A 16,952-nucleotide genomic window follows, 5' to 3' on the forward strand; every position below is an offset into this window, starting at 1 on the left:
TTTCAGATATTTATGTAAAAAAAAAAATTTCAAGGGATATGAATGCTTTTTCAAGGCACTGTATCACTGCATATGCTGCAATAATTCCTGAGTCATTATTAATGGCCTGCTGTAAACCGATGACCTAAGAGCTTTAAAGGGGTTGTAAAGTCATAAGGTTTTTTATCTTAATGCATTACATACATTAAGATAAAAAGCCTTCTGTGGGCAGCAGCCCCCCTAATACTTACCTGAGCCCCATCTCTGTCCAGCGATGTCCACGAGTGTCTCTGCCATCTGGGACTCTCCCTCTTGATTGGCTGAGACACAGCAGCAGCACCATTGCCTCCCGCTGCTGCCAATCAAAGTCAGCTAGCCAATCAGGAGATAGAGGGGATGGGTCCGAACCGCAGCTCCGTGTCTGAATGGATACAGGGAGCTGCAGCTCACCTTGGGTACCCCCATAGCCAGCTGCTTGATGTGGGGGCACTCAACAGTATGGAGGGGCCAGGAGCACAGACGAGGGACCCCGAGAAGAGGAAAATCTTGGCTGCTACGTGCATATTCACTGCAACAGAGCAGGTAAGTATAAAATGTTTATTATTTTTATAGAAAAAAATAGACTTTACAATCACTTTAAGAACCTGGCCTATGGACAATCTTCATCAGAAACCTGAAAATTCAGGTAAAACCGAAAATTGTACTGCCAGAGAATAGTGGGCAGCTGCAGGAGGAAATGTCGTCCACTTGTGTCACTAAACAGAGGGAATCGGAATCCTTGGCCATAGTTTACTGTACAGGCAACTTTGCAAATATGTAATTATTCAGCATTAAATAGTATTTTTTTTATTAAATTTGTTTTTTACTTTTATTATTATTTTTTTTTTCTCAACAGCGATTTGGACATGTCTAAGTTCCTTATTAATCCAAATGCAGGACCTTGTCGATACAATTTGATTGCTGTATCAAACCATTATGGCGGAATGGGAGGTGGACATTGTAAGTTGCAGATATTTGTTTATAAGTCTACAGTCACAACTTAGTGTTGGTAAATTTTAGAGAGGTTTTACAAACTTTACTGATTATCTCATTGAAGATTTAACCAAAACACAGGAGCAAAGGTGTGAATGATTAATATTATTGCATGCAGTATGTACAGAAGGAAAGGGGTGACATAATACAATCTAACACATTCATTATCACAGTCATTGACACGCTGAGTGTATTGGGTAAAAGGGAGATGTGTTAAGGCCCATACACACAATATGAAAATCGGGTGAAACAATCTGTACGACGAGCTGTCTGCAGATTTTTAGATTTAGTACTGTGTTTTCGACAGCCAATTTCCCTTTTTTGTCAGACAAAAGCTAGATGTGCAGACTATAAAATGTTTTGTCTGATGGGAGTACGCATGCTCAGAAACTAGAGAATACTTGCAAAACTATTCAACACATTACATCACTTCGACGTATTCTGTCGTACGAAAATTTTCAAATTAATCACCTCTTTACTTTTGACATGAGACTAGCATGCCACAAAAACGGAACTTCGGTCATCCAAAAATCTTAGCATGTGTACGAGGCTTTGGTATGAAAGTTCATCTAAAGCCAAACACACTGTATAATTCGAGTCATACCGCCATCTACGGGAAGATTGGACACTGGCTAACATAAAAAAAAAAGTGGGCTAGCCCAAGATAACTCTTCAATCATGCCTCCTTTTTTAGTACTAGTTTGATAGGAGGTTGGACTTATTTTCCTTAGCCTTACTGAAGGCTATCCTTTTTTTTTTTTTTTTTTTTTTTTTAGGGGTGCACCAAATGGGTTTTTTGGTGCCGATGCCGAAAATGAAAAATACACTAGGCCGGAAACTAATACCGAAAATGACCGATACCAAAACATATTTTTTTTTTTTAATATTTTTATACAGGAGATGGTCAGAGACTGGGGACATGGTACAGGAGATGGTCAGAGACTGGAGACATGGTACAGGAGATTGTCAGAGACTGGGGACATGGTACAGGAGATTGTCAGAGACTGTGGACATGGTACAGGAGATTGTCAGAGACTGGGGACATGGTACAGGAGATGGTCAGAGACTGGGGACATGGTACAGGAGATGGTCAGAGACTGGGGACATGGTACAGGAGATGGTCAGAGACTGGGGACATGGTACAGGAGATGGTCAGAGACTGGGGACATGGTACAGGAGATGGTCAGAGACTCGGAACATGGTACAGGAGATGGTCAGAGACTGTGGACATAATACAAGAGATCAATTCAGCCTCACCAGTCCCCATCAGATGCAGGCAGCCAGCCTGTGTCCCCAGTGCAGCCAGCCTGCCTTTGCCCCCCCCCCAGTGCAGCCAGCCAGCCTGCCTATGCAGCCAGTCTGCAGGGGAAGAGAAGGAAGGTAGAGGAGAGCCGCCGCCTGGTTGATTAGAGCGCCAGGAACATAACAACTTTCATTTCATTAGCTGTGTGTTCCCTGCCGCGTGCCATCACATACAACTCTTCCCCCTTGTTGGGACATTTTGATAGACAGATCACTCTTCCAATCCTGGGATGGGGGATCTGTCTATCAAAGTTCCCCGGACTGGGGGGGTGGGCTGTATATGACGGCGCGTAACGGGGAACACACAGCAATTGAAATGAAACCTGTTATGTTCCCGGTGCTCTAATTAATCAGCCAGGCGGAAGCTCCATTATTGGCCATTTGTCTCTTTCGGCAAATTGCCGAAAAGGCAATTTTTGGCCGATATGTTTCGACGGTCGATATTTCGGTGCATCCCTAATTTTTTTACTTCTCTTCGGTTTCAGGTGTCCGATGCAGTCATCCTCACCTGGCTTTTGGACTACGTGTTCAGACCCCACTTGACTGTGTGTTGCCTGACAAGTCTAGAAGTGGCCTTAGGCTATGGGTTTCATGTGGGGTGCTTTCCAGGTTTCTTTCTGTAAAAGTTGATTAAGGTTCTTTTTCTAGGTTCAGAGTTGTTGGCATTCAGGCTGAGTATTGGGAGCTACCTCATTTGCATTGCTTTGGCTTTTATTCCCTGTTGCTGCCATTTTTTGCAACAGAAGGTGTTAAAACTGGGATTAAGCACAGGAGTCATTCACCAGTTGGGGTGTCACATGCACTCCATGCTCTCTTTCCCACCATACAGCAAGGAGGAAGCATCTCCCCGCTGCTGCCCCAGCTGGCAGAGAGCCATTGGAGCGTCCATCTGTTCCTGCTGCCTACAGTGACTTTGTCCCATTTTCTGCATGTTTCTTATGTTGGTACATATGCATAGGGCACTTGGGCTAAAGGGCTAGACTCCATGGATTTTTAAGGGGACAAGGGAAAAGGTGGTTTTGAAGTCTAGGACTTCTTTCTTGCCCAAGATATTTACTCTCTTTCACCTTAACCAGAATTAGTTTTCCATCCCTTTGTCTGTCTGTCTCCATTTAACCAAAAGTAAATTTCCCTCAGTTGTCTGAATGTGCTTTGGGCTATGAGGGGTCTATCTCTCAGGGCTACTTTCAGCAATGCTGAGGCCTTTTTATCATCTTGGATCAACCGCAAAAAAAGTACACCAGTTTTTTCCCACCATCTTTAGGTAACTCGGGCAGACCATCATGGTCTCAAAGATCGGATTCCCTACTTTCCTGACAAAGTTCACTCTACTAACCATGTGAGTGCTTTTCTAGTAATTTGGTGTCAGGCAATCGTTTCTCATACTTGCAAGTCTGTCACCTAGTCTTCTATTCACACATTCTTCAAGGTCTACCAGGTGAATGTTTTGGCCTCATCTGATTCCAGCTTCAGATGTAAGGTCCTTTAGGCAGTTCTTTGAGCTACAGGCAGTCCAGTAGTTCTGGTGTGTGTTTTATTTATTTATTTATTTTGGTGTAGGGCTGTTATCGTTGGTTTGCTGTGTTGTCTACCCCTCAGTCAAATTGCTTTTGCACATCCCGAAGATTACAGACTTCCTGTGTCCCTCAATGCGCAACAATTTTTATATAGGGTTTTTGTACTTGCCTTAAAATCCTTTTCTTCAAGTCCAGGTCCTGCCACTCTGTTTATGATAATGTTCTCGTCTGCGTTGGCATTATAGTTTTTTTTATGTTTGCCAGTGTCTAATCCTCCTGTAGTTGGCATTAGAACCTCAAGGTTACGTGCTTTCTGTGTCCCTGAATGGATTCCAACAAAAAACAATATTACAAATTTTTGTCTTGGCTAGAGTAACATGGGATAAAAACCCTTTTTAGGGTTGATGGGGGAAGGGGGCGGTGAGGCATGCTCCTTTCTTTCTACCCCTTTTCGCAATTGGTTCCCATAGAGGCTATCAGCTGGACTGTCAAACTTCCAAATGCACCGATCCACCGATGGGGCTATGTTTACCTGTGAACCACATTTCCCTTTCTGGGCTGCTTTCATGCCCTCTCTCTCTTGTTTCAAGACGTACATTCTTGTGGACATGAACTTTATTGACTTTCTCGATGGCCTTCAAAATCATGGACTTCACATGCTTTCATTGTGATAAGCAATGTTTTTGTAAATTGATGTTACCAATGATTGTAGTTTCTGCACCTGTATATGCTCTCAGGCCTTTATGCCCATGTGTGTCCGCACCCTTTTTTCAAATAAAGTATTTTGTGAAACACAACAAAAAAAAAAGGCCTTATTGCTGTATTTGTCTTGCATAGTTACATAGTAAGATAGTCAGGTTGAAAAAAAAAACATACAATCCAATATACACAATTCTATACCCACAGTTGATCCAGAGGAAGGCGAAAACCCCCAAAGCATGATCTAACATAGAACTGTAGAAAATAGACTAGACTGTGAACTTAAGAGAAAAGGAGAGGGGAAGAGGTAGAAAAATTAAGCGGAGGTAATAGAGTAGGGTGGAGCACCACAATAGCCGTGAAGGCACCATCTTGCTAACAAATCAGGAGGGATCTGATGAGTTTTAACAATTCTATGCTATATCCAAACTGATTTAAAATGTTTGACTTTAGATCCACTTGAAAGGTTACTGACCAAAATCGAATTTGCTTAAGCCAGTGAGATTCCCATAATTCCAAGAGTATTTAAATGGTGTAAAATTAGTATTTTTTATTTTATCCTCTTCAGATCCGTGCTATAGTTGAATGAGAGCTACAGCACAGACCTACTTTGCCGGGAGGCCGTCAATAGAAGTCCTCCCCTTTGCACGCTCCAGCTCGCGACGTGATCACCGCATTAATGTGACTCGGGTGATCACAGATCGGATTAAGGGGCTGATCCCGGCCCCTTACCACGTGATCAGCTGTCAGCCAATGACAGCTGATCACATGATGTAAACAGAAGATTGGTAATTGTTTTTTTTGTGGTTTTTTTTTCTCCTCGCGCTGACAGCGTAAGGAGAAAAAAAAAGGCGTTCACTGGCTTCTGTGTATGGGGCATCGGTCCCAAAGAGGAAGATGCACAGCCATCTCATCTGTGCCCACTAGTGTCACCTGCCAGTGCTACCTACCAGTGCCCACCAGTGGTGCCAATCAGTGCCACCTAGCAGTGCTGCCTATCACTGCCACCTATTAGTGCCCTTCAATGCCAACTATCAATGCCGCCCATCAATGCCACCTCATCAGTGCCCATCAGTGCAGCCTATTGGTGCCCATCAGTGCAGCCTATTGGTGCCCATCCGTGCAGCCTCATCAGTGTACATCAATGAAGAAGAAAAATTACCAGTTTGCAAAATTTAATAACAAAATATAAAACGGTGTTGTTTTGTTTTGTTTTTCTGTATTTTTTTAACTTTTTGCCAAAAAATAAAAAACCCAGAGGTGATCAAATACCACCAGAAGAAACCTCTATTTGTGGGGAAAAAATTATAAAAATGTTATTTGGGTACAGTGTTGCATGATCGCGCGATTGTCGTTCAAAGAGTGACAGCACTAAAAGCTGAAAATTGGTGTGGGCAGGAGGGGGTTTAGGTGCTCAGTAAGCAAGTGGTTATTTTAGTGTATGTATTGATTTGTGCTAGCCACAGAGACTGACATTTTCATGTTACTAACATTTTTCTGCAGGTACCACAGCAACGTTTATTCTCTATTGTTGAAAGTTCTAAGGGTCCTCACAAATATTTAAAAAAAACAGCTAAGTTTAAACTGAACTAAATATTAGAGACATTGTATTTCGGAGTAAAAACATGGTTAAGCTAGTCATAGATACCAGAGAATGGATTGACGTGCATGTGCAATCTGTCAGTCAAGGATGGCAAACGTGTTTGGTTACCTAATTCCTGGAGATTGATCATATTTTCTTGCCTGAGAGTACCCTATAAACATTAGACCTTTCCCTAGTTCAACTGATAACAGATTAGAAGACAGTCTAGATATCTTACTAAAATCAACCCTCTTCCCCAGGGAGGTCACGGAAGGCAGTTATTTCAAGCAGTGCTTAATTTAGGACTACTACTGCTTGTTGTATTCAGCTTATTGCTATCTGTTAGTAGATTTGAGCTGCCAATTATGATCAGAAACATAAGATGTGGGGTGTTTTTTTTATTTTATTTTTTATTTTTTACTGTTCTTGTATTTCATTTACATCATTTACAGTGTTTTAGAAGTGAGCTTTAGCATAATTAGAGTCTATAAGAGTTGATTTTATATTTTAATTTTTTATTTTTTTTCTTAGATACAGCTTTTGCAAAAAATAAGGATGATGGAAAATGGTATTATTTTGATGACAGCAGTGTTTCAACTGCATCTGAAGACCAGATAGTGGTGAGTATATGTGCAGTTCTCTTGACAGTAACTTGTTCATCATTTATGCACATCTAGCTGAATTTATTTATTTATTTTTCATGAAATGAGATCTGAGAATCATCAAAAGTACACAATTCCCAGTCCTCCTGATCCCCCTCTCTATGAAGTTTCTTATCTTGGGAAGACTGCTGTAGTTTGTCTATAGCTGTGAGCTGCAATTCCCTCTAGCAATTCTTGTGTGTGTGGTGAGCAGTTTGAGATGAATATAGAGCCCCCTCTTGTCATTTACAGTCTCAGAAGCTATAAACAAAGCTTTGTCTCAAACAAGTCAGTGTCTGTCTTTCTGAAGTAAATAAACAGCTGATTTGGAGAAGTTATAATATAAAATGGTGGGGGTGGGGGTGGCTTTGTGTACTTTTTTACATGACTCTAAAAAACTTTTTATATATGTAATTACACAAAAGAAACACATAATTTCCTATGATCAAATGGTATCTGTAACACAAACACAAGTTATTCAACCTAACCAGATGCCCACTGTTTTTGGGGCACAGCCATGGCGGAGGGAGGGATCTCTGTGCTGGCAGATTTTTGCCTTTGTATGAGCGGCAAGTCTGTGCCTCTGGTAACAGGCATTTACTACAGCTTAATTATTTTTCAGCCAGTACCTGTAGGAAAACCCAAGTTCTTAAGTAGGTATTTCAGCATAGGGGAATGAAGAAATCGCTAAAGGCTAATATAAATTTTAGGTCTGGTTTACAATAATGATTGCATAGTCCCGCTAATATTGGCTGGATTATGCAATTATATATATGTACGAGAATCTTGGGATGATATACAGGTATATTACATTTTCTTTTTATTGACCAGTTAGTAATCCTTAAATTAAATGTGATTCTGGGGTTGTGTGCAAACTCCTTTCACTGAATAAGTATGGAAACTTGTGGGGGGGTAGAAACCTGTCTGTATACTGAAAAAACACAAACATTTTGTGGTTGGATCCTGCCACCACATCTTCCCACGATTAAAATGTTCATGGCCAGCAGTAAAGCAGACCTGTGAAGAATTTAATATGAATAAACTGACCTATTTACGTTAGAGTACACTAGTTATTTCTAAGAGCGCCAGGTAGTCGAGCACTTGGCTCTAACCAGCCATTAAAGCCACCTGCAGTAGTAACACACAGGACCTGGGAGGAGCATAACCAAGTGCCAATTTATTAGATAAAGTTGATATTTGTATGGTGGAGCTATCTGGGTTTTGGAGCTCCAGGAATACTATGGTAGGTAAGATGCCTGCAGGTACACAATAACGCTTGCTGTGATGTGTAATGAACTTTACAATTACATATACAGTAACATGGTAATGATGGTGCTGCAAACCTCACCCAGGGCTCATGACCCTTTACTGTGTTGAAATTTCCAAACTTTTTAATTCCGCCCTAAAACTACTAAGGAAACATATTGGTTTTGATTAAGACTTAATAATTGTGGACTTTTAACATACAGAGGCTGTTTCTGTCTGTTGTCGCTATTTAATGAATGTGGACTACTTAACTCTGCACTGGTCGAGTGCCATATAACAATGATATGATAAAGAAGACTCAGAGGTAAAGGGTTAGTTCACCTTTACCAAAGAACTGACTATGCAGTTTGGGGGTGCCTGTAGATAAAAACAAAGCATGCATCTTTGAGTAAAATTAAATGTCCTTGCTTTAGGTGTAGGCCGCTTATACATCTCCCAGAGATGGCCTCATGCCATCCTGCTTTGTTGCTAGGGCATTGCTAAGACACCCCCAGCCAATTCAAACCCTTCACAATTACTCTCTCCCTTGTTGAAGTAGTAATGCTGCAAGATAGTGGACCACACGTGTGCAGGGGTTTTAGAGCTCGCACTAGGTGGTGGAGATGAGCTTGGTGCATTTTAGAAAAGTAGCACAGAATAATGCCATCTTCAGGTAGGTTTCAAGAGGTACGTAAATGGCCTACATCTAGAACAAGGGCATTATCCAACATAAGTCAAAGCTACATAGTTTACCCCTTACCTGCATTGGCAGTTTTTGGTAAAGGTGAACTAACCCTTTTAACCACTTGCCGCCCGCCCTATAGCAGAATGACAGCGGCAAATTGGTTTAAAAATCCTGACCGGACATCATATGTCAGTGCAGGAAACCACATGCAGTTTTCATCAGGAATCACACCGCATTCCTGTTCAGAACGTAGATGTTTCTTTGCAGTACACTTTGAGCCCATTCATTCTGTATGTTATTGATACTTGGTTATTGGTACTCATACTCGCTGATAAAAAAAAAAAAACACGATTGGTGCAATCCTAAGGGCTCATTCACACCATATAAGCATGACAACCGATGGGAAAACCACGCAGATTTAACTTGCAGAGACATGAGTTTACATCCGTTTTTATGCATGTTGATATTAGTTTTCATGCAGTTATGTGCCCTGTAAACACCAGTATTGATGTCATGGCAGTAATACAAAAAGACGGCACTTGCTCCCATCCATACTTGATGCTGTGACAGTCTTTTTCCAGTGTAGAAAACTGTATACGCATGGCAAATTTCTGCGCAGAAAAAGATCTGCACATGATACCAGTGTTGTGGTGTGAATGGGACACACAGAGAACATTTTTTTTTTTGTGCCCTTGCAGAACGAGTGCAGAAAAACTGATGTCTCTGCACCATAATATGAAGAAGGCCTGAAGGAGACCAAGCAGTATTCAGCCATGCAGACCAGATTTTATATTATTTGTCTGGGAAGGCTCTGCTCATATAAGTCAACTGGTACAGGCAAAGTGCAGATCAAACAGCTGAGCATCAAACTATGTAAAAGAGTGGGGTAGAGAGCATCCATTTGAGGAGGATTTCCCTCCTGGCCTAGTAGGATGTGTAGAATAACAGTAGTTTAGCATTTTTCGAAATAGGAAATCATAAAGCCTTAAAGTGGTTGTAAACCCTCCCCCACAACTTTGTCCCATGTAAATCAGCATAAAAAACCCTAATGAACACTGCTTGTAGATATCTCCTTACTTGCTTAGTATTGTTGTAATCCTTGTTGTTCTGTAGAATGAAGTCACCGAGCATGCCCAGATCTCCCCTGATTTAAGGCACACTCTATGTCTTATCTATCTGTTATCAGGACTTCCTACTGCACAACACTGAACTCTGCTAATCACTCAGAGCTTCCTCATACACACAATGTGATAATGTGACATGACATACAGTCTAAACTTGGCCCTTGCTGCAGTCTTATCAGCTGAAGCTGATGAGTCTGACAAAGGGAAACATTAGAGTCGGCACAAGTAAATACTATGAAATAAACAAGTAAGCTATGAACAGGGAAGCAGGGTTGCCATAGAAACGTTGGATTGAGAAGGAGGCTTGGTTAACAGTACAGGAAGTGCTCAATGTAAGGGTGGAAATACACTCTACTGTGGACTCAGAAAACAATACTTTTTTTTTTTTAGTTTCTTTAAACAGTAAGTAATATGCGATTTGGGCTGGATTACAGTGACTATGGTCTGATAATGACTTATTATAATGGACTAAATGAAAAGAAGCATCAGAGTGGGGGAGTTTACTTCCTCTTTAACAACAGAACGAAAGGATCCAGGGTTAAGGATACCGTTAGTGCCTTAATTAATCTGAATCTGATTTGACAAAAATAAATACTATTTGAATAAAGATCATCTGTATTAATTATGTCGTTTTTTTTTCTGCCAAATGTCTGGGATTTGGAATGCAGCTTTGTATCAAGGTCCTCCCTAATGTACACATGCTCTGCTTTTTTATTTTCACAGTCCAAAGCAGCATATGTACTCTTCTATCAGCGGCAGGATACCATCAGTGGGACAGGCTTCTTTCCTCTGGACAGAGAAGTAAAGCAAGGTGCTTCAGCTGCTACTGGAATTCCAGTGGAGAGTGACGAGGAATCAAATGACAATGAAAATGACATAGAGAATGAAAACTGTATGCATACCAATTAAAAATAAGCCTGTGATCACATACATAGGAATAGAAATCACCAATAATAGTCCTGAGATATCTGCCAAAAATATCTTTTTTTTTCTGTTCTAATAAAAAAGGGGAATATCAGCTGGCAGAATGTAAACTGTTTGTCTATCTGTTCTATTTATTGTATAGTGTTCCTTAAAAGGGCAATGCAGTGAAAACCATGACCGATGAGTCTATTCAGTTTCGACTTTTATTTGTAAGCTAAGTGTATTTAAGAAGTTTTTTTCTGCTCTTCTTTTTTTTTTTTTTTTTTTTTTTTTAATTCCTGTTAACCTATATAACTTAAATCCTCAGCAGTTCAGCTGTCTGTACCTTGTATTAAAAGCTGAAACACTGAATATAAGACTAAAGAACCTGCTGGGCTCCTGAGGATAAAACAGTAATAGATACTGTGTGATCAGTTGCTCAGTTTTTTCCAAACTCATTTTAAATTGTCAGCATCTTATGATAAAAAGTATGCTTGAATCACTCCATAATCAATGCAAACCACTTAACATATGAATCATTTTACTGAGGGAAATAACAAAGGTGTTTTAGCCTTTTAATATACAGTTTTCAATTTTTGAAATCTCTTTCAGTTTACTTGATGCTGTGTAATGGATTTGATTTTTCATAATGTGTCAAAAATACATTTTGATTGAATGTATATTTACCTTGTCACTCGTAGGATTCCTGTTCTGTTTGCTGAAAACTGGTGCATTCTTATGATCTTCTGTAAGTCAAGCGTTTAACTTTTGTGTTGTAAAAGTTCCCCCCTTCAAAATATTTTATCTGGGAGCTTTGAGCTCCCTAGTTACACTGTACATGTAATAAAGAAAGAAATATATATATAATGGCACCCAGTGCCTGTGACAATGACTGTGGACTAATCTTAAACTATAGGATGTTATTTTTATTTCATTTTTGTTTTTAATATGTTTGACTTTATTCAAGATAGGTCTGTGAAATTTTGTGTGCTCCCTTTAAAAGTCACCATGGCCTTACAACTCATCTCAAAGGGGTAAATTGTTCTAAAACTAGGAAAAGTGACATTTGCATGTTCAGTTATCAGAACCTGTACTGTGTATATTGCATACAAGCCTTGGATTTCATGTTGGCTAACTGCATTCAAGGGTCCAGGATGCCAAAAAGAGAAAACAAAAAAAAAAAAACAAACATCGAACATTTTGTAAAATGAATTATTTGCTGCTTTACCTGTGATCTTGTTAAAGAATGTATTGTTGATTTGTATACTGCCTATCACAGGAACTCTGTACATTTTGGGACGCGCTTTACATATCTACTACCTGAGGAATTTCTTTACTGTCCCAGCAGAGGAAAAAAATAAATAAGAAAATAGTATAGCGTTCTTCATTTGAACCAATGTAATAAAAATACAATAGGTTTTAAATTGTGTATTGTAAATAAAAGTTCACTCTGTGAGTGCACATTTTGGTAAATTATTTTATTTATACATTAGCATTACAAATATAAATGCATATCACCAGGAGAAATGAGGGTATGGCTTTGCTTTATGTCTCGGTATTAAGGCTGATGTGATGTATCCTGGTATTTTAAAGCTGCTTTTTTGTTTTATTTTGGGGGGGTTTTTTTCTTCTTTTTTTTTTTCTTTTTTTTTTTCTTTTTTTTTTATTGTCAAATGTTTACCTTCTGCATGACGGAGGTAACAGGTTTGTCTGCACTTTAAGTTCACTTGAGTTTACATTTAAATTGTGCATGATTTATTTATTTATATAAATTTAAATAAAGTTGTTGAAGGCCTTATGTAGTGTGTGGTCTGTCTTATTATATTCATAAAATCTTGAACTGGTTGTATAAAGCTGTTCTGTTCAATACATTATCTGTTTGATCCATAAATTTGGATTAATGCATATTAAAGCAGAACTACAGCATTTCGACCACCATCACACCACATCCACCTGAAGACCTACTCTGCATACCCAGCCATACTCTGCATAACCAGCCATACTAGCCATACTCTGCATACCCATCTATACTCTGCATGCCAGCCATACTCTGCATACCCATCCATGCATACTCTGCATACCCATCCATACTCTGCATACTCATCCTTCCATCCATGCTCACCCATCCATACTCGGCATCCTCATCCATCCACACTCATCCATCCTCAGCAATACTAATCCATTCATCTATCCATGCTCAGCCATCCCATCCACCCCATCCATAATTAGCCATACCCAGCCATACACAGCCGTGCCCAGCCATACTCAGCTGTACCCAGCTGTACTCAATCGTACTCAGTCATACCCAGCCATACTCAGCCATACCCAGCCATCCCATCTATACTCAGCCGTACCCGGCCATACTCATTCATGCTCAGCCATCCCCATCCATGGCTCATTCATCCCAATTCATGCTCATCCATGCCACTACACTGCCATACAAAACTAATAGGTGGTCAAATTAGATTTAAAACTTATGTCCCTAGAAAACCTCACGTTGCTCCCTGAATGTTGGTCCTCTGTATGTGGCCACGCTGTGGAAAAGTCTCACACATGTGGTATCACCATACTCCAGAGGAGTAGGAGAATCTATTTTGGGGTGTAATTTTTGGTATTAGAAATATTGTGTAAATGGACAATGTTGTATAAAGAAAAATGCTTTTTCATTTTCTTTACACATTTTCCAAAAACTTTCAGATAAAAGTGACATGTTCAAAAGACTCGATATGCCTCATAGATTATACATTGGGTTGTTTTCTTTCCAAAATGGGGTCATTTTTGGGGCGTTTCCATTGTCCTGGTTCTCCACGGCCTTCAAAATTGTAAGAGGTAGTCAGAAATGATATGTGTAATTTATGCTCCGAGAACGCCTGATGGGCTCCCTGCATGTTGGGCCTCTGTATGTGGCCACGCTGTGTAAAAGTCTCACACGTGGTATTGCCATACTCGAGAGGAGTAGCAGAATGTGTTTTGGGGTGTAATTTGTGCTATGCATATGCTGTGTGTGAGAAATAACCTGCTAATATAACAATTTTGTGAAAAAGAAAAGAAAATCTTGCTTTTGCAAAGAATTGTGGGAAAAAATGGCAACTTCAAAAAACTCACCATGCCTCTTACTAAATACCTTGGAATGTCTACTTTCCAAAAAGGGGTCATTTGGGGGGGGGGGGTATTTGTACTTTCCTGGCTTTTTAGGGTCCCTAGAAATTAGATAAGCCGTCAGTACTTCAGGTGTGATCAATTTTCAGAGATTGGCACCATAGCTTGTGGACTCTATAACTTTCACAAAGACCAAATTATATACACCGATTTGGGTTATGTTTACCAAAGATATGTAGTGGTATAAATTTTGGCCAAAATATATGAAGAAAAATTACTAATTTGCTATATTTTATAACAAAGAAAAGTTCATTTTTTTACAGAATGTTTTCGGGTTTTTTTCTTTTATAGTGCAAAAAATAAAAAACACAGCGGTGATTAAATACCACCAAAAGAAAGCTCTATTTGTGTGAAAAAAGGACAAAAATTTCAAATAGGTAGTGTTGCATGACTGAGTAATTGTCATTCAAAATGTGAGAGCACCGAAAGCTGAAAATTGGTCTGGTTATTAAGGGGGTTTAAGTGCCCAGTGGTCAAGTGGTTATTAAAAAAAAAAAAATCAATTTTTTTGGTTTTATACATAGTAACAGTGTACTACTCTAGGGAAGTGATCAGGATTTTTTTTTTTTTTTTTTTTTTTTTTTTTTTTTTACACATTACCAGGGAATTTCACTTTTATAAGCAACCGTTTTTACTGAATGAAATAGATTAATTTGGTGTGTATTGTTGTGATTAGCTGTGATTGGCTACAGCTAATCACATGGTACAGATCGGCTGTGATTGGGCCCTGTCTGTACCATGTGATCACTTTTACCAATCACAGCTAGCAACACCATTGTACACAATGGCTAAAGGAAAGCCATCCATTGTTTACAGTTGTCATGTCATCTGTTCTGGTCACAGTGATCACATGGTACCAGCAGCAGGCCATTACACTGACCAGTCATCAGCTGCCGGTGACAGTGGCATGTTCCGGGAGGATGTCATATGATGTCCACCCTGAACGGGGAAGGTCCCACCCGGCTGTCATTTGACTATAGGCTGGATGGGAACTGGTTAATTTGGTAGTAAATTTGGATACATATATTTTTATTTCCTTGGTTTCCATTGGAAATAGTAAAAAGTAGAAAAAGTATTTTCTGTTATTTGTTTCTGAGTGCAGTTCATTTACCACAAAATATAAGCCTTAAAGTTTGCTGATTAACATAACATCACATTAGTGCAACTTTTATATATTGTAAATACTCAGTCGTGCTAATCAATGCAATAAACAATGTGTGAACAAAAGTGATAAAAGATAAAAAAGTGATAAGTAAAAAGTTGTAAAGAAAAAATAGTAAAAAAAAAAAAAACTAAATATAAATGAAACAGTCCACGTTGATATAAGCATTGAAGTGTTCCTCAAATGACAGTTTATAAAGTATTCCACCATCAGACAATTCAAATGGAGCTCCACCCAAAAGTGGAACTTCTGCTGATTTGTCTCCTCTCCCCCTCCAGTGCCACAATTGACACCCTTTGGGGAGGATACCTGTCTGACAGGTATCCTGTTCCCACTTCTGGAAGTCCACGCCGCGGCTCATGACGTCACCACGGGGTTCCCCCCTCCTCCCCCTGTCGCCGGTCCAGTAGGAGAGAAAAGCGGGGCCTCATGCATGCGCAGTAGGGTTCCTGCCGTGAAGCCATAAGTCAATTCTGCCGGGTTCCCTTATCCACAATGGCGGTGGCAGCACCTGACAGCTGATAGAAACATCAGCTGCGGTGCCGACATCGCTGGGCTCCAGGACAGGTAAGTGACTTATCATTAAAAGCCATCAGCTGCAGTATGTGTAGCTGTTGGCTCTTAATTTATTTTTATTTTTTTGGGCGGACCTCTGCTTTAGGTGAAGAATCCTTCTGTGGCACCCACCACCTTATTAATAAGAGAGCTTACCGGATATTGTGGACCCTCTATTACTAGTGAGGTCAAACTGGCTTGGTAGTAACCTATGGAGTGGTATAGATGGAGGGGTCCTTCTGCAGTTCCAAGTTCCCACTGGAAGTGGGGAGTCTTCCTATATTTCCAAACTCTCACTAATCGTCTCCAGGATAACCATGACAACGATAGGGATTGGTGTAAAGGAGAAAAGACTCCAATAGTGTGATACTGTATGAGCTACTTTATTAAAATTATATAAGAAATGCACTTATATTCCGCAAATAAAAAGACAGCATTGGTTAAAAATATTTTCCGGCAAACAAGTAAAACACCTGCACTTCTGGGATCATGGGGGAAGTAATGATGTCAGCATGTGGCTCTGCCCACCATGTTTAGTCACATCTGATGTCTTCCAGGGCACGGGCGACGTGCAGAGCCATCCCATTAAATAGTCGAGTGAGATAGCCAAGCCTCATTTTCGAACAGCGGTCATACTAAATAATACTACTACCTTTGTCCCCCTTAGGCTTGCCGGTGAACGAACGGCGCCCATTGCGGGGATGCATGCTGTCCGGCTTTTCCAGGTATAGGAATGAACGTACGTCAGAGGAGAAGGGGCATCTGCGTTCCAACAAACGAAAGTGACACGGCTTCCGGCTGAGCGGCGTCATCAGGGGGCGCCGTGAGACAAGGTTCCAGTCTCCAGGCGCATCGTATGGCTTGCTGGGCATCCGGAGCCTGTGTAGATCCAGCAGAGGCTGGGACAACACTAAAGAGCCATGGAGGGCACTGCAGCAGTTCAGGTGGTCGACTCCAGTTCTTCTGGCACCGGCACCTCTCAGGTAAGCGTGGTGAGGGCAGACCATGACTTATTCTGGGAGGGGGTAAGGTCCTTGTGACCAAAGTCCTTCCCCGGGTGGTGAACCACAGGTGAAGGGCTGGGCACGTCTCTCCTTCCCCCTGAGCACAGTGGTGGTGGGAGTTGGGATTAGGCTCCCACCGGTTGTTTTCTGTCTTTTCTTTTGCTTTCAGGGTAAAACACAGGACAGATCCCACATGCAGCCTCCCAGGAGAAAGTGTGCCATTTGTGGGACAAAATTGGCAGAAACCTCTTTGCCCCGAATGTGTCAATTTAACTAAGGATGACTCCATGACAGAGTGTCATAAGAGCCTTACGTCCATAAAAGATGTAATTGCATCCACCTTCAAATCATTTAGGGGAATGA

At 40.5% G+C, this 16,952-nt stretch overlaps 1 protein-coding gene across 4 annotated transcripts in view; it reads left to right on the plus strand.

Annotated features, from left to right (window-relative positions):
- The window catches only part of USP15 (ubiquitin specific peptidase 15), a 155,122-nt gene extending 142,615 nt beyond the window's left edge, over positions 1 to 12,507 (plus strand). For all 4 annotated transcript variants that reach the window (XM_077473548.1, XM_077473550.1, XM_077473549.1 and 1 more), the window contains 3 exons: positions 875 to 978; positions 6,643 to 6,731; positions 10,530 to 12,507. In XM_077473548.1, the coding sequence (XP_077329674.1) occupies positions 875 to 978; positions 6,643 to 6,731; positions 10,530 to 10,715 (379 nt within the window). In that variant the 3' untranslated portion in view covers positions 10,716 to 12,507. The remainder of the gene's footprint in view (positions 1 to 874; positions 979 to 6,642; positions 6,732 to 10,529) is intronic.
- The last annotated feature ends 4,445 nt before the right edge of the window (positions 12,508 to 16,952 follow it).

This window comes from Lithobates pipiens, unplaced genomic scaffold, assembly GCF_037356315.1.
Source record: "Lithobates pipiens isolate NorthernLeopardFrog02 unplaced genomic scaffold, aLitPip1_a1.2 Scaffold_8, whole genome shotgun sequence".
NCBI classification, from domain to species: domain Eukaryota; kingdom Metazoa; phylum Chordata; class Amphibia; order Anura; family Ranidae; genus Lithobates; species Lithobates pipiens.